Source organism: Rhinolophus hipposideros, assembly GCF_964194185.1.
Source record: "Rhinolophus hipposideros genome assembly, chromosome: 4".
NCBI lineage: Eukaryota > Metazoa > Chordata > Mammalia > Chiroptera > Rhinolophidae > Rhinolophus > Rhinolophus hipposideros.
This window is the reverse complement of record NC_138050.1, coordinates 99,646,789-99,671,308: the sequence shown is the minus strand read 5'-3', so window position 1 is coordinate 99,671,308 and position 24,520 is coordinate 99,646,789. Positions and strand designations below refer to the sequence as shown.

At 37.8% G+C, this 24,520-nt stretch overlaps 1 protein-coding gene across 6 annotated transcripts in view; it reads right to left on the bottom strand.

The window, feature by feature from the left end:
* Positions 1 to 24,520, bottom strand: part of DGKH (diacylglycerol kinase eta) — a 164,304-nt gene that overhangs the window by 51,019 nt on the left and 88,765 nt on the right. For all 6 annotated transcript variants that reach the window (XM_081046611.1, XM_081046613.1, XM_081046610.1 and 3 more), the window contains exons 5-12: positions 14,677 to 14,781; positions 14,268 to 14,400; positions 8,833 to 8,939; positions 8,063 to 8,188; positions 5,437 to 5,539; positions 4,123 to 4,282; positions 2,483 to 2,591; positions 2,214 to 2,353 (exon numbers count right to left, since the gene is read on the bottom strand). In XM_081046611.1, coding sequence (XP_080902737.1) covers positions 2,214 to 2,353; positions 2,483 to 2,591; positions 4,123 to 4,282; positions 5,437 to 5,539; positions 8,063 to 8,188; positions 8,833 to 8,939; positions 14,268 to 14,400; positions 14,677 to 14,781 — 983 coding nt within the window. The remainder of the gene's footprint in view (positions 1 to 2,213; positions 2,354 to 2,482; positions 2,592 to 4,122; positions 4,283 to 5,436; positions 5,540 to 8,062; positions 8,189 to 8,832; positions 8,940 to 14,267; positions 14,401 to 14,676; positions 14,782 to 24,520) is intronic.

The following is a 24,520-nucleotide window of genomic DNA, read 5'->3' as shown; positions in this document are numbered from 1 at the left end:
ACATGAATACACTATAAACAAATATATATTTGAGCACAAATGCAAGAGATATTGAACGTCTCAAAGTGACAGTAGTCTAGGGCCTGGAAATGCAATAGTGAATAAGACTTCCCTAGTGAAGCTTATATTTTAGCTCAGAAAACAGATATAACACAAGCAACACAAAATAATTCAATACCCAAATAGAGAAAACTACCCCTGGAAACAGAAAAGGCAAGTTCCTCGTAGCTAGAAATACTTCTCTGGTCAAAGGACAGCTAAGGAAATGGGACTGTCTTAAGTTCTTAGCACTTTCCATGCTGCATCTCCTCCCTTGCTAGGAAATGACTGGGGCTGAAAAAACAGGAGACAGTGGCAGTAGGAGTCAGGAAAGGGGGCATGTTGGCACCAGCTAAGCAGAATTACAGGCCAGCAGACAAGGACCCATCTGATACACATGGGCACTAAAGAGAAGAGAGTACAATACAATGTTGAGGAAAGACCCTGGGAACTGGAGTATGGATTTCCGTTTTGAGTACCAACCCCACCACTAATTAGCTACGTGACACTGAGAAGATACACCCCACCACTGAGCCGGTTCATTTGTAAGTTGGAGATTATAATAGCGGCTACCCTTAAGTGGGTAGTGATGGCTAAATGGGATGACACTTTATCTAGGAAAGCTACTAAAGTGCCAGGCAGACAAAAATATTGTCACTTTTTCACCTGCTCTTTACAAACAGTATTCTTAAATTAGTAAAGGAAACACAGGAATAACACATTCTTCTGTTTCTAATACTGGTCTTTTTTAGGTTGAGAAAACCTGATAGTTTTTGTATCCCCCGTTTTTTTCTTCCTGTGTGTTTTTCAGATTCAGTATCAGAGACAGTTTCTGTATCAAGGAATTTCACCACAGTGGTGCTGTGTCTCTGCTCACCACCTGGAGAAGTTAATTTTTATAACACATGATGCAGAAGTACACACTCAGGATAGAGGAAACGCCTAGCAGAATTTCCTAGGATGAAACAAGAGTGGTCTTTAAATGTGCCATAAAAAAAGCCCACTTAAAATACTCTGTATGGTTTGGAGAGCACAGAATTGGGCAGTTGTCTGCGGAACTGCCCAAGGTCCTTTTAAAGACTGGAGGTTGGATCCACTTTGCACCCAGACTATTGGGTTATTCCTCTCACCTTGTAAGTCATATACATGTCTAACCACTATGCTGTACATTTGAAACTAATATAACATTAAATGTCGACTGTAATTAAAATTTAAAGAAAAAAGAGTTGGGGATAAATGTAGACAAATGCTCAACAGCCCAGCATTCTTTTTTAAATATCCTCTCAGCAAAAGAATAAGCCATTACAACATTACCTTATGACAGGCAAGGTTACAATTAATTAGGTTATAGCTCATTTGAGAGTAATTACATTTTAGATTGGTGGCTCCCGGATGAGATTCTGTTATTTTCGGGAAGAGTTTCACAGACGACTAATCCTATCAAAGTTGTTTTGATTCATGGTAGCAAGTTTGTAATGATATTTTGACATTTGTCTTCTCTTTTGGGGGTGGGGAGGTTACAGCTTACTGCGTCTCACTTTCCCTATCCCCAAATTCTAAATATCCCCTCCATAATACTCAGGGTACACACAATGGGATTTCTTTTTTATACGTGGGGCACTTAGAGAGAAAGCAGTGACGAGTTGTGATCAAGGACAGCATAACCACAGTGACAGTTCCTTCACATGAAGCTATTTTCTTAATACTTCCCTGTTCCTGGGAAAAAATTGTGTTTTCAGTATTTAGTTCTTTGTTGGTACCATTCATTCTTAATATGCATAATTAAGAAGAGATATTCTAACAAATCTGACGTTTATAGGTCTCTTTTAGCTTTAATGAAACCACAAGACGATACTCATCAAAAGCTCCCCTCCCCAAATTAACTATTAAAGCTTTCTTCTGACCCAAACAGCAATTAAAGGTAGTTAGTATCAACATAGCTTTTTCTTGTGAAAATAACAGCTTCACTAGACTAGGTTTCTCAGTTTTTGTTCCACTTCATTCATTCACTCAAAAAAGGTATTTATTGAGTATCTGTTCTGGGCTGGGCTCTGTCCTAGGCCGCAGGGGTGGGAGAGAGGACAAGTGGCTTCCACTCAGTGACATTTAAATCGTCAAAACCTGATTTCAGTGTGCCATTTTCAAACCAGGTTTAGGAGAGAGTTCACGTTTACCTGTCCAACATTTTGGTGCTGGCTCGTTCCAGCTTCTCTAGTATCTGGGGAAGTTGGGTGTCATCATCGTAGGAGGCTCCCCAGCCGAGGACCCGGGCAAGGTCGTTTCCTGTACCCAACGGCAATACACCCAGCTGACACTGAAAGACAGCACAACAGGCGGACCTCAGACAGGTGGAGCAATAGAGGCTATCGCAGCTCTCCACGTTTCTGGTCAGCCGGTTAGTAGACAGTCCTGTTAGCTAGCAATGAAAAGAATCAGTACTTGCCTGTTTATTCAAGTTGAGCTTATCAATTTCAGACAACACCCAACCTACACTTCCATCTCCTCCACAAACAAGAATCCGGAAATTGTCAAACTTCTGGAATAATCTTAAACTGAAAGTAAAAAGTATTTTAGTGTAATATCAATCAATCAAATTCACTTTCCCCCACTCCTTTGTTATTCTGTATTTATTGGTATTCATGTCTAGATTAAATGTAAGAATGCTTATAAGTTAATTATCCTATAAGATTGATTTGTGTGTAATTTTAACTCAGGAAAACCTCTTAATCATAAATGGGAAAGTGGACTGTGAGTATGAATGGAGATAAAATTGGGAGGAAAGGGAAGTGAAAAATGAGAAAACAAAAAAGAAGCAGAAGGATCCAGGAAAGAGAATCAAAGGGAAATGATACAAGATGGTGAAAGTAGTGATTTTCTTCTCCTCTTATTACAGGGCTATGTTGTTTCCTTGAGCAGATTACAGACCAGAGAGGGGAACTCGGGCACTGATGGGACACTGGAGGCAGTTCCTAAAGAGACCCACCAGATCGTGCCAAGGGACCACTTTTAGGACTCCCCGGCAGCTGCTTCTCCTCCTCTCCTATTGCCACATCCATCTTTTTACTCTGCCTTCCTTCATCTCCACTTTTGACACATCCTACCTCCAGAATGTACTTTTGTATACCTCCAGTATTGTGGGAAATCTAAAAAATATGTTATACAGACCATCCCGAAGTTTCGCAAAGGGAGTTCCTTGGAATCTTAGAGAATGGGTAGGGAAAAATGAATGTCAAGGACAGAAGATACTGGAACTGTGAAGGATTATAAAGCAGATGTACTACAAAGAGAGACAAAGCTAACCAGTCACGTAAGAGACAAAGGGGAGAAGAAGACCACATAAGGAAATGCCAGGACCCACATGAAAAATACCCATTCCTACTTTTGTGTTCATGCTTTCAGGTGACAGTGGAGCCCTAGAGAAAAGCTGACTTGGCATAAGTAAGTCAGAGAGACATTGTAGGGCCCTGGTTCAAATGGCACAGTATCACCCCTTCAATAAAAATTGTACAAATACACTAAAAAGGTATTAAAAGTGCCTCACGGCATCTATTTTCTCACTGAAAATACTATGTATTTATTTTTCTGATTTTTTTTTGTTATATGACAGAGCAGAAAGCTGAAACAAACAATCGACAAAAGAATTTCTTTGCCATTTATATGAAATCCTTGAAGAACTGACCCGAGACCCATGATAATATCTGTGCTTTGGTTAAATAATTGATTGTTTGTATTATACATAAATTAATGCTAGCCTGCCATGTAAATCATTTTCTGAAGTTATTTTGCATTTCTATATTTACACAAGTTTATTTTTCTTAGAGCTAAGCACACTGTGAGTGCTTGTTTGATGCAAGAGATAGTCGAAAATATTTTCTCAACAAATTTTGGAGTTTTCAGCACATAAAGAAGTTATACAATATCAAAATTTATAATCAGAACTTTAACAAAGGGAGGAGTGGGAAGACCAACACAGAATTGTCCAGATGAATCTACAATTTTCATGAACTTAAAAGCCAGACATACAGACATATTTCACTCTCAGTCTACATTTCATTTAAATGAGATTTATCAATAATCAATTACCCTAAATAGGGACCTCCATTCATTAAATCAAACACCTGAGCAGGATTTAGTAACTGTTTAAATCGACGAAGGAACTTTACACCTTGATTATCTCCACTCTTAGAATTGACAAAAACCAATAGAGGACTAACACAGAATGAAAATGTTGCTCTACAAAAACCTGTAAAAAAAACAAAACACAGGACAAAATCAGTAAGTACAGTTTTCTCAAACTATTAACAAAAATTCAGAGAAAAAGAGAGAAACTGATAAAAAATAAAGACCTCTGTTCATACTTTAATGATAAGTTACAATTTAGCTCCCCAAATGGAGATAGGTTTATTATTTACATACTAAGAATATAGAACTTAGCATTTAAAATACGCTTTCTAATGAAAACTCATACCAAAGATGGTAAAAATATTCACCATAGGTAATGAGAGGTAAGACCACCTGCCTTAACACTTAATTGTAAGAAAAACCAATTGCAGTCAATACATTCTCATTTGTCAAAGAATTCATGTGTTCATATCCAGTATTATAAAATATTTTAACTACTCCTTGTAGTTATTAGTTAACTACTCCATGTAGTTATTAGAGCAAATACTTTAAAATTTATAATAAACAACAAAATCTTGATGTATCAGGGCTTGGGGGAGGGGGGGTGGAGGCTCTTAATAGCACAGTTTTAAAAAAAAATCACATTTTTTGAGGCTATCCTTATATCTATGAGATATATTGGCATAATTTATATAAAAGTTTGAAAATCATAAGGTACGTTATCAATGCAAAACATTAGTATATGGTAAAAGCCTTTCGTTATATGGTTTGCTTAGAAGGAAACTATTCCTTCCAAAACCAGTGCTGTGAACAGGTCCCACAGTGCTTACAGCTAAGTTGTAAGATTCTGGAAAAAATGGATAAACTTACAGCGATATAAATTCCTGCAGTGAAACTATAGGAAAACAGATTTCTAAACAAGAGCTATGCTAACAGGCAGTTTCAATTATGGAGGGGGAAAAAAACACTTATAAAAAATTAACCGTTCTGGATTGCATTTCGGTACAGAATAATGATCTTATTTGTTGAAATGTAAAGTCTAAAAGTCTTATACACAGAAATTCCACCAATGTGTTAAAAACTATGTTAGACTTTAATTTTAAAATGCTTTTTTTAAAAATTAAATGTACAGTTCAGCAATTTAAATGGAATCATTAGGTAAAAATTGATAAGAACAACCAGTTACAGCTCTATTTATTCCGGGGAAATAAATGTCCATGTGACCATTCACTATACCAGGAATATACATACTTACGCGATTGTACTGCTACCTACCGTCAGAATCGGTGCTGTTTAGTGCAATGGGAGGTATGATAGACACTTTACATTGGCCAAGTGGACACACAGGATGATACAAATCCTTGCAGGCAGTGTGTACCTAATAACAGACAAGTAAACTTTTAAGAATCATAAAAACAAATCAACATTTAGTTACGTTATAAACTGTATCTAAGAAATGGGTAACTGAGAATCAACTGCATCACAAAACGTTCAGTAACTCATAAATTATTTTAATGGCACGATACATATGCCCCTAAGAAATGGTCTGACTACTTTAGGGATGGGTATCTGATGGGGTCTGTGTAGCCTATTTGCATGACTGTCTCAGGCAAGGAGCAGACAGTGAATGAATGCCTGAGAGAGGAAGAGAAGAAAAAGGAGTGCAGAGGAGGGAAGGAGAGAGGAAGAGACGCTTACTCATATGCATTGACATCATAATCCACTGAAAAAACAAAACTGATGACATCTGCCTTAGAAAATTCTTATAGAATTTAATGAAAATAAATAAAATCTGTTATGTGTCTGCTCTTTCTGTAATGATCCTACGTATCTCCTCACCTCCAGAACCTTTAAATGTTTTAACTAGTAAAAGCAGACACTTCCTAAAACACTTATTTAATATGGCGTTATTCCATTAGTCCTTTTAGAAATCTGGCATATTAATTAAACATTTATCCAAAGTTTTGAGAAAAATAACTGAAATTTAATAGTGATTCTTGTTCTGCTGGTGACCTACTTTTGGAAAGTTTCTCAATATGATTTATAATAATTAACAATCCAAATAGATTGTAGAAAAATAAGCATTCAGATAGAAATAAAAAACATGAGAATGATAGAGCAAAACTGAAAAATATAACAATGTTAAGTAAGAAAAGTGGAAGATATAATTGCATCCTCACTACTTTTACAGAAAAGGTAAAACTATGTCCAGAGAGCAGGCAATAGCTGGACAAATTAGATGCTAACTCATTAGGGTTGTGGAACTGCAGTTTGGTCTTGTTTTGTTTTTAACTAGATGACTGTGTTTCGACACTAAATATTCTGCTGTTAGAAATTCATATTTTAAAGGCAACGTAATATGTAAATAGATAAATGGCAGTGCATAGGAAGAAGAAACTAAGAGGGATATAAAAAGGCGATAGGAGCTCAGAAACCTGCATGTCTAACTGACACTGGGTGGGGTAGGAATGATTTCATAACAAAGTGACATTTAAGGTTGCCAGGAAAACAGTGAAAAGACATTCCAGAATGCCCCCTTCTGTAATTTGTAATAATATTTCTATTTGTCAAAAATTTTAAAGGCGGGGTTGAGTAGAGTGAGCGAGTAAAAAACATTAATTTACTGCAACTGCTAAAGTTAGTAATGTTTAAAACTACTGACTAAATGCAAGTAGAAACCTAGATATTACAGGTAAAGACAACTTAAATAAAACCTTTCTAAAATACTTCATCACACTCGATCTGCTTTCTTTTTAAAAAGCTACAAAAGAACAGCTGAAATTCTCAACGTAGAGAATTAGACTTCAGTAAATGTAGACTAAAAAGAGAGCAGTAAGTGCATACATCACTGGTTGTCCCCCAGAAAAGAAAACTTAGGTGGGATGAAAATTTCAATCTTGTTTAGGGAGCACTCCTTTAAAATGAGGAATGGCAAAAGAGGGTTTTAGAGGTTGGGCTTGCACCAAAACTCCAAAGAGAGAGAGTCTGTATTGTATTAAATAGGATAAGAGGAATAAAAAATAACACCTCTGGTTAATAAAAGTGGCAACAGATGAAGAATAACAAACGTATGAGGACGAGAACCATGTTGGATTTCAAAGTGAACAGGAAATACAGATGACACATCTAGGGCTGACAAAAATATTACAGGATGTATTTTCCTCTCTGGCCTATGGAATCAATCCCATGAAATCAACATGTCACACTCACATCTCTTACATTTGCTGATCGACACCATACTTACCAAAAGCCATAGTTTTGCCACCTTTTCTGGGGGTGGGGGGGGCTAATATCCAGGACTCAAAACAAGACAAACAAATCAGGCCCAATGCAAGGTAATCACGGTCGTAGTTGGACAGCACCCCCGGGTGCTAAGACAAGCCTGCACAGCTATTGTCCCCTCACGCCATTATCCTTTAGCCCCCACGCCACGCTTGGTTGGAGTGGCCTGAGTGCCCCTCTGCATACCGAGTGGCCCACGTGCAGTCTTGCACTTGCCAGACAGTTGTACAATATTTACTCAAATGCCGAGCTCAGCACACGACTACTGGACTCGGCATTCTGTCTGCCAGAGAACACACACGGGATTGAAGCAAAGTTACATTTTGCATGTCAGTCAGAATTTGGTGGCCTTCTCTATGCAACAGGTAGGAAAACAGGCCTGAAAATAGCAAACCGCTGCACGTGACTAAAGCATAATGAAAAATAATAAAGCTGTGGGAAAAAAGGTCTTTAGACAAAGGAAATAGGTAACAATAAATAGTACAAAAAGTGTATCTGAAAAGTAACCAGATGGCAAGGAGGACACCTGGAAAAAGCTGAACATTACCAGGGGTGTGCGTGCCACCAGGCTCTGAGATGAAAACGATATGAACTAAAGCTGATTGTAAAGGGCTCTCACCATCGTTTTACACCAGAGGCATTTCCAATCTTGCAGACGGAGGACGCTGCCGCACGTTTTGTCACAGACAGCACATTTGGCACTCACGGGCAAGTTGCCCTCCAGCCACTGGTGAGGCATAGCCACCTGTGCAGTAGGAACAAAGGACAGTCAGATTAAAGATGGTGGAGGACACCATCCTGACCCCAGGGAAGGTACATAGTTATTCCTTACTCTATGGAATCAATAGGTATCATTCATGGCAATCACTCATGTACCCTATGTTTACTGAGCAGCTACTATGCCCCAAGCACTGCGGAGATACAAAGATAAGGTGAAATCCCTACCCTTCAGGATCTGCAGTCTCCCTGACACGAGAAAGACACATAAGGCATTATCACAGAGATGGGCAGTGTATCAGAGATCTGAATGCCAGCTGCAATGCAGGCAAGGTTTTGAGGGGTGGAGGGCACTGATGACAGGAGGCCCCACAATCTGAAAGTAAACAATATGACCAAAGCCTTAAAGAACATCTTATCTTGTGGGGTGAGGGTCTGCAACAGCAGCCCAGCATGACCCTCGTAAGCCGTATTCACATTTCCCTCCAAATTCAAGAGCTGAAGGAACCTATGGAGGATCTAATTGAAAATAAAAACTTGTATTTAGCCAACTTCTTCCATTTAAGGCTAACAGTAAATACTCCTGCTTAACTCGCTGCCATTATTTTCCACTGGGCAGAAAATAAGAGAGAGGAGGTGCTCGGAGGAGCTCAGAGATGGAACAGGGCTTACTCCATCCTCGTCTTCTATGATGTCCTTCCCAACGGAGGCCAGCGTCGTCCACTTGCAGTTATTTGTTGCCCTCACTGCACACCTTTTGTGAGCCTTGAATTTACACACTAAAAAAAACCCAAAAACAAAAGGAAACCATTTTTAAATGAGTGTGTACTTCTGGACCAGCGATAAAAGGAAATCACAGCATGACATTTTAAAAGGGGCGATAGAAAGAAGACAATATTTTAAAAAGTTTAAATTACTTTCAACAATAGTAATGACATTCTATAAAGCAAATATGGCTACGTACCTATGAAGCACTTTTATAAAGCTATAGATTGCTACTTAGAGAGAATCTACTTAGTCATAAAAGAAAAAAGAAAGGAAATAAATACAAAAGAATTTAGTTCTTGAGGACAAAGCGACAACATACACACAGAGACAGAGAGAGACAGAGAGAGGGAGAGAGAGAAATAAAGTTCACTAAGACAGAGGTAATAGCCTATTTCTTAATCTAAGCGCTGATTACGTAAATGTGTTTTACTTGTGAAAAATCCAACAAGTTTAACCCTTCTGAGACTTAAAATAAAAAGCTTCAGAATACCATTAAGATAAAGAACAAGAAAATTCAAAGGAGTTTTAAATTGCAAGTATGTCAAGAAACTATCCAGGCATCATGGGAAACAGGCTGATAAGGGTCACAAAGATGGCAGTGTCCTTTGAAAGTACTTTGTTGGGATGACTACATTATAATGTAGAGGAATGAAATGATGAAGTGATGTCCCACTACATGCATCACTAACTCTCCCCAGCCAAAGAATCATAAAGGAACCTATGGGAAAAAAAAGAGACAGTGAAAACTATAAGACATCAATGAAAGAAACTGAAGAAAACATAAATAAATGAAAAGATATTCTGTGCTGATGGAGTGGAAGAATTAACATTGTTAAAATATTTATACTACCCAAAGCAATGTAGACATTCAATGCAACGCCTATCAAAATTCCAACAGCATTTTCCACAGAACTAGAACAAACGCGTCTAACATTTACATGGAACCACAAAAGACCCTCAATAGCCAAAGCAAGCTTGAGAAAGAACAAAGCTGGAGGCATCACACTCCCTGATTTCAAACTATAGTACAAAGCGACAGTAATTAAAACTGTATGGTATTGTCATTAAAACAGACACAGAGAGTAACAGAACAGAGAGCCCAGAAATACACCCAACCATATATGGTCAACTGATTTACGACAAAGGTACCAAGAATATACATACAATGGGGAAAGGACAGTCTTTTCAATAAATTGTATTGAGGAAACTAAATATCCACATGCAAAACAATGAAATTGGACTACTATATTATACCATATACAAAAATTAACTCAAACTGGATTAAGGACTTAAATGTGAGACCTGAAACCATAAAACTACTAGAAAAAGGCATAGGTGTAAACTTCAAGAGGGACCACATCAAATTATAAAGCTTCTGCACAGCAAAGGAAACAATCAACAAAATGAAAATTTAACCTACTGAGAGAAATAATAAACCTACTGGGAGAAATAAATGCAAATCATGTATCTGATAAAAGGTTAACATCCAAAATATAAAAAACTCACATAACTCAATAGCAAAAAAACCCAAAAAATCCAATTAAAAAATGGGCAGAGGATCTTAAGAGACAGTTTTCCAAATAAGACATACAAATAGCCAACAGGTACATGAAAAAGTTCGCAACATCACTAAACATCAGGAAAATGCCAATTAAAACCACAATGAGATACCATTTCACACCTGTTGGAATGGGTGTTAGCAAAAAACCAAAAAGTGACAAGTGTTAGTGAGGAAGTGGAGAAAAGGGAACCCTTGTTTACTGTTGGTGGGAATGCAAACTGGTGCAGCCACTATGAAAACAGTGTGGAGGTTCCTCAAAAAATTAAAAATAGAACTACCATGTGATAGAGCAATCCCACTTCTGGGTATTTATCTGTAGAAAATGAAAACACTACTTAGAAAAGGTGTCCTTCTGCACCTCCATGTTGACTGCAACATTATTTACAACAGCTAAGACATGGCAACAACCTAAGTGTTCATCAACGGATGAATGAATATAAGGAAAATGTGGCACATATATACAATGGAATATTATTCAGTCATAAAAAAAGAATGAAACCTTGTCATTTGAGACAACAGGGATGGACATTGAGGGCAATATGCTAAGTGAAATAAGTCAGACAGAGAAAGACAAATACTGTCTGATCTCACTTACATGTGGAATAAAATAATTGAAAAAAAACACCCAACCAAACTAATAGAGAACAGACTGGTGCTTGCCCAAAGGGGCGATATGAGTGAAGGGGGTCAAAAGGTACAAACCTGCAGTTATAAAATAAGCAAGTCACAGGGATATAACGTTCAGCATTGTGACTATAGTTAATAATACTGTACTGCATATTTGAAAGTTCTGAAGACAATGAATCTTAAAAGTTCTCCTCACAAGCAAAAAAATTTCTGTAACTGTGTGGTGACACACATTAATTAGACTTACACTGGGAATTGTTTCACAATATATACAAATATGAAGTCAAAAAAAAAAGAGAGAAATAAGAGGAAACAGCAGCACATATATGAAAAACAAGTAAACCACAGATTATGTGAAAATTAACCCTTGCTTAATGAAAATCAGAACTTTATGAATAAGCTTACTTTATCCTTCTAAGGACTTTATCCTTTTTTATCTGTTTCTCAAAAGTGTGGTCCTAGTTTTAGGTTTCTCTGCAACACAATCTTCAGGCTGCTTTTTAAGTACAAATAAGTACTTGATATTAATGGTCAATAACTGTTTTCAACAGTTTTGAATAACTGTTGAATAAATTATCCATGTTAGTGGATACTGATGTTACCCAAGTTTCCGATTTTTCAGATAAATATTTAAAAGTAGAGATCACGTCCGTGGAAATATAATAAGGTAACTGTTGCTTAAATTCTAAATGTAAGATGGCTCCTTTTCACATGATTTTGGAATTTCTAACACAAAGTCATTAATAAACTTGAAATGATGGGTTACACACCATTCTTTTTAAACAAACCCAATTTGATGTAACATGGAAACAAAAGGGTCAGGTCGAATAACTAAGATTTCTATAGCCTAATGTTCAAAATGCTTCAGATACCATGAATGAATATATTTCAAGGAAGAATCAATCTGGTTCTTCCTTGAAAAATATTAGTCTATAGACACTGGAAGCGTTTCAATTGCCTGCTCTTTTGTGTACAGTGACAAATTCTTTCCTGGAAGTTGGACTATTTTTGTGATAGATGACTTGTGACTCTAGCACAGACTTCAGAAAGAATACAACAATTTTCAATTGAATTTTATTGCTGATAAAGAAAGTGTAAAGTGTAAAGAAAGTGTAAAAAAAGTGTAAAAAAAGAAAGTGTAAAGAAAGGACACTATAGGAAGTAAGTTTAGTTTGAAAAACCGTTTTAGCAGACTGTGGCTCCAGTACATGGGGACTATTTTAAAACTGGTTACTTAGTGTCTCCAGGCCTTTTTTATCTGTTTCTCAAAAGTGTGGTCCTAGTTTTAGGTTTCTCTGCAACACAATCTTCAGGCTGCTTTTTAAGTACAAATAAGTACTTGATATTAATGGTCAACAGCTGTTTTCAACAGTTTTGGATAACTGTTTTCAAAGAAGGAAGTAAAAGAGGGCAACAAGGTATAATTTCATGGCCTTTTGAAAAGTTTGCCATTAAAAATCAAACAGCTCATTAAAAATAAAAATCACAAATTTGTGATAATAAAGTACTTTATGAAACGAGTCTTGAGAACTGCAAAGTTGCTTACTGACACTACTACTACTAATAACAACAACAATGAACCAGACTGTAATTATAGTCACTAAGAAACAGAAATAGAAATGATTAATAGACCCCTTAATTTTGTTAGGGAACAAATAAATTTCTCCAAACAAATTATTCTGAAATAAAGCAGTTTTCCCTGACCTGTAAAGCCATGATTTTAAAATTCCAGGACTTAAAAAATATACTGACATGTGACAAAATTACGATGTTTCTTACTGCAATAGTCATTCAGTCTTTATCATGTTGAATCTTTATATGTTCAACAGTGGTTAAGATACAAAATACCACATAATATTACAGACCCAGCAGGAGTTACTCAGAGCTATAGGACTCCTTTAAGATTATCATTCAAGTCATAAAGGCCAATAATATCTTTGTTTGGAATCATTCTTTACATCTAAAAAATGTTTAATGCCTCCTCTAAATGTTCATTTCCATGAATTTTAATGCATTAGGCCATGATGCAATTTACTTGATAAATTTCTTAGAGCGCACAGTTAAAATTTCGACAACGTACTTGGCTAGAAAAGCGGTTTTATTGTACGCATTCTCTCATTGAATTTCCACAGTGTTCTGTGAGCTGTAAATGACTTTTATGCCCATTTTACAGATAAAGAGATGAAAGTCTGACAGAGTTAAACTACTTCTGCTGGTCAAAGTTTATGATGCTGGAAGTGGGAGTGGAATCCAGAGGGTTCAAGTGCAGAGCTCTGTTCTTACCACTGTGCTATACCATATTAAGCAGCTGAAATAAGGACACATCTCAGATCTTATCATATAAAGGAAATGAAAACTGTAGCTCTATTTCTATTTTATTTAATCATAAGTCATATCCAAAATTACTTAAGAATTTTCTGTATCAGAGAAAAAAGCTAGTAATAGTATTATATATAGTCCAAAAAGTAGTACACCAAAAAGTATGACCACTGAGGCATGAAATTAAGTAAATCTAAAGAAATCATGAATTTTCTCTTGGCAATTATTAATGTATTTCCTTTAAGTGGTCACTGCTCTTAGATTCAAATATAACCCACAAATCCTGTAATGAAAACTACAGCATAGGCCTTATTTTTTACAAAACTTTAAAGAAACTGAAAAGGATGGCATCAGTTTAAATTAAACGTAAATGAAATAAAAGAAAACATTTAAAACAATGAAATGTAAGTAACAATCGGAAATTCTGCCAGAATATATATACTGTCCTTGCAGAAAGTTTTGTTCTCCATCAGAACGGAAAAATAATACTAGAAAAAGAGAACGATACACAAAGTCTAAAGAATTCTTTTATTCCTAGTTACTAGTTCTTCAGGAGTGAAAAGCTACATTTTGATTTACACTTCCTTTCAAATGATTTTAGGTGATCATTTCCTGAGCCAACGTATTTCCAGAGACAGTCCTAGGTGTGCAGAGCTCCACTGAAAACTACAATACAACGCAAACACAGTGTTCCTGCTGAGATGCTCTCAGCTCCTGCTTCCACCCTGGGGAAATGCTTTCCTGCACTCACTTCTCCAAAGGACCAAGGGCAGCATGTTTACTATCTGCTCAACGCCGAGGGAGAACACAGACATGTGCGAAGCCACAGTACCTTCGCAGGACAGGCCATGGGACGTGACTCCAGAAAGACTCTCTCGGCAAACATTGCAGAAAGTGGGTCGGGCATGGGAGCAGGCGTACCAGTTGTGCGTCCCTGAGAAATGTTCCACGTTGAACTGGGCCACCTGGAAACGACACATTAGCACAGATTTGCCAAACAAGAGGGCAAGGCGGCAGATGCTGAACATTTGGAATGCAGGCGGTTAGGATTAAAATTTCAAATCCGTAATTTATAAAACTAAAATACTTTAAGTAAAAAAAAAAAAAAGTCGGTATTAGGTTTAAACAAGTTGCTGAATGAATCCAGACATACTTGTTTTGGCAGAATACAGCTTTAACTCTTTGGTTAACATTTACTGATTCTCTAAGAACACGAGAAGACAGAAGAAATGGTACTTTGCCTCATAAGGTTCTCTGGTCTGTACAGACTTCAGTGAGCTGATCCAGTCCTCCATCTCCTTTCTGTTCTCAGCACATAGCATTAGTCTTCTGAATGGAGTGATTATCTGAAAGGGATAATTTAATCTAATGATTGTTAACAACCAACAAGAGAGAGGATTGCAAAACCTAATATCTTACATGGTATTTCCATTTCTAGTCTCTGAGTCCTTGTTTCCTTGAGGAAGAAAATAAGAGTCTCTGTAATGTAAATGAGTTCATTTATCTGACAAGGAGGGTGATGCATGTGGTCTACGAAAGAAAAATTCTAAGGAATCATTCCTTGTTTTTTTTATCTCATTGCTTATCAGGCTTTTTAGCCCTGTATGCCTACAAACCCAAATAAACAATGCATTCTTATTTCATAAAATGTATCTTGAAAACTGATTTTAAATATACTTCAAAAGTAATTCATAGTAAGCTTAGAATTAATACAAAGCTATCAATATGGAATTTTTTTAAAAAATTAAAAATCAAACAAACTATTAAATGATTTTATAATTGGTTTACAATGGTATCAAGAATACTGTTATTAAATAATGTTGGGTTTATGTATTTCCATTCCTATTTTAATAGCATTTACTTGAAGGATTTTTTCTAATTGCATAGAATTCCACTGTCCCACTTTTTAGTGAGAGAAGGAGAAAGAATTAGCATAAAACTCATTTACTTGGCTTTAAGGGGAAAAAATAATTGTGACTTTCATCTTTTTTCATGTCAATAAAGAAGGCAAAGTTACATTAAGAATCTTAAAGCAAAAGTATGAAAACTTTATGCTGTTATAGCACTAAAGGTAATTCAAAGTAAGATTCTGGACTGACCGGAAAGAAGCTCTATTTTTTGTACGAATACAGTATTCTGGTTGTAATCTTTAAGTTGCTAAGTCCTGAGCATTTACTGCAAAGAAGGGACTGTTTACTTGTGGAAGAAGAGCAGAATGTTACGTCCCCACCCAGAAATGATATCCAAATCATAAATTACATACTCATTTATATAGCAAATACATTTTCTCAGGTGAAACGCCATTTGATCAAGTGATAACCTACATATTGCATTATAGAGCAGATTTTGCAAGTCATGAAAACGCAATAATCATCTTAAAAAAAAAAAAAGGGGGGGAACCCTACCCAAAAGGAGTAAACTAGTAAGCCTCAATCACTACTGCTTTTCTTAGAAAATAAGTCCATTATTCAAAGCTATAGAGGTCAACTGAATCTTAGCTACTCACCAATCACTGCCTCCTTTCATTTGTCATTAGTTTAAGGCTACACAAGCCTTCCTTAACCAAGAGACCTTTGATACATCTGACAGCCACTGCTACTTAAATACAGCCGGCCAGAATCACAGGGAGCACGCGCCAGCCCTTCGGCTGTGGGTGCTTGTTAATGGCACATGAAATTGAACAGAGCCAGCCCTTTATATTTCCTTCTGTTTTCCCCTGCCCTCTTTGCATAAAGCTTATTAGCAGTTGGTTTCTTCTCTTCATGAATAAATAGTTAATGTAGAGGGCAGTGCCTCTCTCATTACTTACGAGCCAAATGGATGCTTTATTTCTTCAAAATGTTTTTCTGGGACAGCTCATCAAATGCAAAAAAGAGATACCATTAAATCCTAATACACTCCTAGTCTGTGATGACTGGCACGGCACTCTAGAAATCTCCAAGTTTCACTGATCTGAACACATCTTCTATTTACCTGAAGAAATATTGCCTCTAGCATTCCATCCATCCATCCATCCATTCATCCATCCATCCATCCATCCATCCATCATCCATCCATCCATCCATCCATCCATCCATCCATCCATCATCCATCCATCCATCCATCCATCCATTTATTCATTCAGCTATACTGCATGACGTAATTGTAAGAATTCCCTGTCTTTCATTACGATGTTATAGTGAGACAAACATTATTCAGATAAATAAATCAGGTTTGCTATTTTATTCTTTAATTTTGTTTTTTGTTTAATTCTAAGTAAGGCAAGATGTCTGATGGTTCTAACTATATTTAACACCTTTCTATTCTTTAAAAGTCACCAAGAATTCAATAAAAAGGGAGAAAGATAGAAAAATAGTTTCTCATTTTTCTTGTCACTTTTGGAACTACATAATGCCTCAGTTCTAAAGGATTTCAGCAATATAAATCATGCATGTATCTTACACACAGATGACATAAAACGTATACATTTATAATCTCTCCTTTTTAATAAAAATTTGTTTAAAATGGACAATCATGAGCAAGAAAAGATTGTAACACATTTTTTAAAAAATGAAGAGCCAAAAAAGCAATTATAAATAATTTTGATTTAGGAAATGTACTGATTATAAAGTTACATTTTAAGAAGTGGGTATGAAAAATAAGATCCTTCATAAATCATGTCTGGGTTTGCGGCTGTCTGTGCTGAACTGAAAACAAGGCTGCCCAGCAAACCTGTAGATCTCCCAGACTGACCCTTTCCCCTCTAAGGTAATCCCTCATCAGGCCTTCAACGCGGAGCCCTCTCCCCACCTTGTATTTAAATTCTTCCCCAATCCCAACCTTTGGAGGAAAGGGAATGACAGGTGTTAACTGCCAGGCTCTGATTGTATCCTCACAGAACCCCATTACACCACACTGGTTTCTCATCCAAATCTTTATCAGGAAAACATCTGGGGAGCTGGGAAAATGATTTGGTTCTTTCTCTGACAGCATATCCTACTTCGTCTCTCTATTCTGAGGAGCAGGGTGGAAAGTCGGAAGGACCGAGGGGGTGAGGGGAGGGCGCTATTCCCAGGAAAGACTGACCTCTTGGCGGACAAGGCCAGGATGTTCCTGGAATAGACGGCTTTGTACATTTCTTGAAAAATCTACGGCTAAAATGTCCCCTAGTCCATCCTTACCTCAGCCCCCTCTCATCGTCTCTGCCCACTACTCCAACATCTCCAAATAATTATTTTTCAGGTGCATCTGAACTTACTTCAGTAATTAGTTTTTTCAAGCTCTAACCTCCACTCCCAGCTGAGACTCCAGGACACATCTGTCTGTCTGTCTGTCCATGCACCCCAGCACTGACCGAGTGTGTGCTACCTGCCAGAGCCCAGGGGTGCAAACCATATGGTCTTTGCCTTAAAAATCTAGGAAGAACACAAGGAAACAAATCAAGGTCCACTTGTCTGAAAAAGTGTCCTGCAAGTCGGAGTAGACAGAAAGAGAGACATCTGATCGGCTTGTTTTCGTGAATGCTACCTCAGATAACATCCAAACTCTTCATTAGAGATGTTGCCCCAGTGTGAGAGTTACTGGCCTGTAAGGGTTAATCAACAACAGTATTACAAGTACATAAGAATCAAGAATTTCCCAGTCTGGTGAAGCAGGTGCCCTCATGACAGAGACAACCTGGCACAGAAGATGACTCGGCATAAACTACATACAATTCTATAGGGGACTAACACTATGGTTAAGACATATTTATTTAAATAAATACGCACAGGAGAAAAAGACCCGGCCAAATCCTATGCGGGTTATCGTTTAGTGAAGGAATTACAGATACTTTTTATTATAATTTTTTTATTGGTGTGTCTGGACAGTTTCTAAAATAAATATGTAGTATTTCTATCGTAAAAACCTTAAACCTTATTATTGTTATTTTTTACTAACAGAAGGATGCCAATTTACAATTTAAAAATTTGTACTGTTCCAAAGCAGGAGTTCTCAAACTCTGCTGCACATTAGAATCATCTGGGAGATTTTTCAAAAATCCCAGCGCCTGGGCCACACGCTCTCCCAGTGAACTCAGAGCACATGCGGGTAGGACCCACCTACTAGCTACTGTTGCTTTTTTTTCAACTCCCAGGTGACTCCAAAGTGCAGCCAAGTTTGCTAACTAGTATTCTTCAGGTATTTTATGGTTCCCCATGACACTGTTAGAACTTGAACGATGAGAGAGGTTTCTGCCTAGAAGTAAATTACAGGGAACTGCTAATCTGTAAATTCACAGTGGGGAACCACTAATGTAACAGCTGAGTGATTCAGAGCCCCAAGTCTGGGGTCAGTCTGCCCCAGCCTGAATGCCAAAAGCATCCTTCCTTACCTGTGGACAGGTCTCTGCGGCTCTCCGAGCCTCGGTCTCGCACATGCGGGCATCCCAACAGTAATTCACAGCTCGGCCCACACTGGTGTGGGTTATGAGACAACCCAAGTAAAGAATTCAGCTCACTGTCGTTACAAAGCCAAAGCTCAGTCCTGTTGGCATCACAATTCTTCCTAGCGCTGATGGAAATTAAGTATATGTTTACAGATTTCCTCTGCAGTGTATGTCTTTTTTGTGTAAGTGTGGTCCAGAGACAAAAATAACATGAGCTTAAGTCAGAAATGGAGACGTTTTTCCAACAAAATAGTCACTGACTAGCAAACCACCAAAATAGGAACAATGATAATGACCTACTTCCTAGACAATATTAGGAAAATATCAACAAACAAATCAGGAGCCCTTGTTCCCCCTTAATGGCACTGCACCTAACCTTCCCCAAAGCAGGAATATAAGTCATTGGTGAAAGGCTTACCTAAGAGTATCAGACTCCCATAGCACAGGGAGCAGGGCGTGCCATCTCTAGTAGATATGATGCCTAAACCATTCGAGATAAACGGCTTCTCATTTTAACTTAGCTTTTTGATTCTGCAATGAAGGAAACCCTGCAATCTTTTCTGATAATTTTAAACATCTAACATCTTTTTCTGTGAGGAAATTCTTATTTCTAATCTAAAGTTCCTCAGAACTGATGACATGTGGCTACTCAGTGCATATGAATTTTTATTTCAGTCATGGCAGTTCAGAATTAATTACTAAAGAAAGCTCACTGTTATCTTTAGTAATTAATCCTGAACTGCCATGACTGAAATAAAAATTAATATGCAGTGAGCAGCCTTTCAAGAAAAGTAGGATAAATGGAAAGTTTAGTTGTGCTATAATAATTTTTTTATTGTCCCTATTTATTATAACATAGGGGACATAACTGGGCTTTTGCTAAAGTTGAATCAGGTATGCTGATGTCTCTTTAATACTAGACTTGCTCTATCTTCAGTTGCCAACTGCTCAGTCTTAATATACCTCTTCCATCCTTCCCCATAAAACCTATATCCAACTCGTAAATTATGTATGTTGCTTTTTGTTCCTTCTTCCTTTATGGAATGAAATAAATCACTTAGACATCCTAAATGTGCCAAACTGCAACGTAGATATGCATCTTAAGTGACTATTTTGAGAGCAGAAATACTGCCATATTTCAAAGAGTACTCTGGGGACCTCTACACTCAAGAGCACAGCTACTCGTGTGAGTGCACCTGAAATCAAGCCAAGAGTTTTTTCAAAACGTCCACCTCTGCTCCAAACCAGACTTGGTGAATCAAAATCTCATTTGGGGGCACACATGGCCAATTTCAGATGCAATCTGTAGTTTGGCAAGGCTACCCAGGGGGTTCTGATGCACCCGTCTGTCAACCACGGAGGGGAGTAGAAGCACCCAACTTTCCCAGCAGTAAAGGCAGGATCTTGTCTAAATGATGTAAGAAAGGGCTCTTAATCTTTACGGCTCCCTATCTTCCTTTCCAGTACCCTTCTGCTCCCATGTGTCCAGGGTCCTCCCTGGGCCCCAACAGTATTCCTTTGCGTGGTACCAATCTGAACTAGCCTACCACCTATAGCACCCCACAATCTGTAACACAGTCACAAAATGATGGTCTCTGATGTATTTGTTTGGCTATCCCTTGTGAACCCTGGAGTGCTGTGTTAGAAAACCACCACAGCATGACAAAATTAAAACCCATCACATCAGACAGGTGCTGTGCTCACTCACAGAACAAGCAGCTTCAGGCTGTTTTCTTCAGGGGGCGACATCCTACCCTTACATTCCCCTGGGCCCCGCAGGTGGTTGAGTTGGCAGGTCCTACGTACACTCTCTGACTCCTTTACCTTCCGGTCGATATTTCCCTATTTTATCATCCAGTTGCCTCAAGCCCCATCTGTTTCCTAAGATGACAACTACTGACCTAAAAAGTCATTTTTATCCCTGAGGTATTAACAGATGATAAAGGTTTAATGCATATTTTCTCCCAAGGGTGCTTGAATTTTAACAGAAGACTAGAGTAAGTACCATGCCACAGGAAATGTATTCCTGGCAGCAAGACCAAAGAAAGTTCCACAGGCCTTTTCAACAGGCAGTATAATTTAAATCAACAACACAGCAGAGGCTTAGGTTAGGAGGAGACCTTATCATACCGAAGCAATACCACGAATATACATTTTCCAGCTGTAAACACTGTGGGATCTGCACGAAGTGCTCACGGAGACAGAGGGGGACTTCCACGAAACCTGAAACACAAATCCCACAATGCCACATAACTTATAAAGATGTAATAATAGACTAGTGATAACACTGAGGTCGACAGGTAATTTACACACGAGCAAAACCTCATTATCACCCTTCGGGTGACATGTATGAGGAAACTCTGCAGGCAGAGCACGATCCCAAGTCTTTTTGCTTGGTAGTTGAACTAATGTCTCCCCTATTCCCTTTCAAAATGATCTAAAAATCTTCTCAGGTGTCTGTCTGGAGCCATATTTAGATTTATACACAAACACATATACAACCCTTTACTGCGAGTCAAAGAGGCTCTTTCAAAGTCATTCCACACTTTTGGTTTTGGCTGACTGGTCGTCCTTCTAACTGATGAGTCATTTTAGCTGAATAATCCCTACTGACCTTAGTGGGCACTCCTGTACGGTAGACTAGGAGGTGTCAAACGTCCCCACAGGCTCTCAAAATAAAGAGGAGGCATTAGTCACAGACTCGAGGAAGTCCGCCCCAGTGCTGCTGATTTTCCTGCCTAAGGAGAAGTTCTAGATCATCTGCATGTATTATTTAGTTCAAAACTCAAACTATAAATTCTCACTACGTACACAGTATTTCCAGAGGATCTCACATTCTAAAAAGCAAATCTGTCCTGTATTTAAATTTAAAAATCGAAAATACTCTACACTGTTGAATAACTATGATGGATACCTGAAACTAATATAATATTGTATGTTAGCTAAATATTAATAAAAATCTTCAAAAAATAAAGTAAATAAAATAAAATAGTCTACATCACAATTTTATTGACTACTATTTGATAAACAATATTAAATATTAATAAGTTTAACAACACAATAAAATAAAGACACGTAAGTCGGCAGAATCCACTCCAAACACTTTTCAAGTCAGCAGGTGAATTCAACATTATATAATTTATATTTTAAAAAGGTGACAGAAAGCAGTCTATTTAATACCTTCCTGGGGCTACTATCTTGTTTTAAAGCTTTGCTTCCGAGTAATGACCCTAATTGTCATTTCCCAGAAGCCCCCAGCTCACCAGAGAAACAAAGGTAGGAAGACACAGAGAAACTGTGTAAGAAGCCCCCACCACCCCCGCAGATTCTGCTCCCTGCCCTCCTCTCCCTAGAAAAACAACACTACAAAGCTCTTGGAAAATCTACCCAGAGAGGCTTTCAGTGTTACTTGTTGGGGTGCTCCATCATTTATACTCATGATAATAAACCACTGTTTCTTTGAAGATGAATACAGTTTGGATCCAAGTCAGTATTAAACGTCCTGAAGTCTCTTAATACTTCATATACTTAAACGTCTCTTACAGTTCAAACTATGGATAGTCATGTTCAGTGAGTTCTCCTTACATTAGTTTCCTATTGCCGCCATAACAAGCGGTTGTCTCACAGTTGTGACGGTCAGAAGTTTAACATCAAGGTGTCTGGAGGGCAGCGTTCCTTCTGGAGGTTTTAGGGGAGAATCCATTTCCATGCTTTCTCAGCTTCTGGAAGCTGCCTGCATTTCCTGGCTCACAGCCCCTTCCCGCCTCATTGCAGCCTTCTGCTTCCAGAGTCATCCTCTCTGACTGGAAGTCCTCTCCCCTCCCTGTGATAAGGACCCAGGGATCAATCACACTGGGCCCACCCCAGCTATTCCAGGCTAATCTCATCTCCAGACCCTTGACGTAATCACTGCTACAAAGTCCCTTTTGTCAAATAAAAGTGACAGTCACGGTTACAGGCATTAGACATGACCATCACCGGGGTTCATTAGTGTGCCTGCCATGCCCCAAAAAGAAACAGACATAATTATGACTTTTGATATTGTAGTCAAGAACTGGCAAATCAAATACACCTGTAATCTATTTTCTTATTACATTCGTGATTTCAATTAGGATGCCCAGATGCAAACAGTTTTTCTTCAAAGGAACTAACAATTCATTAAAAACAGGACACTGCGGGACTCCAGTGTTCGTGAACAGAAGGCTTACTCCTGCACACCTTACACTTTCACAGTGCTTTGCTGTCAGTATGGTCACATATTATTATCTCATTTAGCTTCCACATAGCTGGCCTGCATGAGACATGACAAGACATTGAACTTGTTTAAAACTGCAAACTTAGGAGAAGCACAGGGGACAGTGAGCTCTTCTAGCTTCACATCACCACCTCTCTCCCCTGTGATGCCAGGCGAGCAGGGCCTGCATCCCGCCGCCTTCCTGTGGGTCCTGGACCCTGCCTGAAGTGTACCGCACCCCTGTGCTGGGACTGGACAGAGGTCGCTCTAAGAACTCAACTGTCATCCAAGCAATTATGCCCACAGAAAATAAAAGAATGGAGATATAGAAAGCATCAGATTAGCAGTAACAAAATAACATTTCCTGGAAAAATTCTCAAAAGAATGAAGCTATATAATAATAGGTATAACTGTATCTTATTACTAAAAATAATACTTGGTTCATGAAAATTGGTTAAAAAAAGTCTAAAAATTACTGATCAGCATCCTAAGACCAGACCAAAATCAATTAACACTTAGACTGACGATATAAAGCAAGCGTATTTCACAGCTATCAAAGATAAGTCAAAGAATTCAAAACTGAAAGGCAGGCCACACAAATCAGCTGCATAATTCTACATAGTTTGCAAACTGACATCATCCTTGAAAAACAGGCAGAAAATGCTGCATGTGCTGCTTTTTCTCCCCTTAAAAATAATCAGGGCTACTGTACAGTCATATCACAATCCTCTAAAAACTTGTACATTCTTTAAAAGTAAGCAAGAAAGGAAATGCACAGGTACTGGTAAAATTAATAATAATAATTTAATTTACTACAGTAAAGATGATTTAATTTATTGCAAACCAGGCACCTTTGGATTACAAATATTGACAACATATGCAATCATATATAGCACTGTATTTGAAATATTACATTGTACATGGTAAACTGGGAGGTTTTTTAGTATTAATTGTAATAACAAGGACCACGGTGATTTCAGAAATTATTTATGTAGGCTGTCACACACACTTCCACTGTAAATTGGCAGTGAGTAGTAGTTAATGGACACATTAAAAGTTTTGCCTTTCATTTAGTAGTTTCAGACTGTACCAGGGATGGGAACAATGCATTAGCCGCATTCCCCTGACACAAGCTCTTCTGGTTTATAACCGTAAATTGCTTTGTACAGGGCACATATGTAATGGGAAATTTCAAAACAAAACAATTATCTTCTTTGCACCGGTCACCACAAAACTAAAACATTTCTGAAACCTAATTTTTCCATTACACCATAATCACACTGAAGGAATAGAGAAGATATTTTAAATTTTAAAAGAGCCATGAAAATGATACTAAAAAAGTACTTCAAGCCATTTTAATAGTTTTTAAAGCATCTCTCAATGCCCCCAGACATCACAGGATACAGGATATCTCACCATCATTTCAAATTCACAATGTCTTTATTTC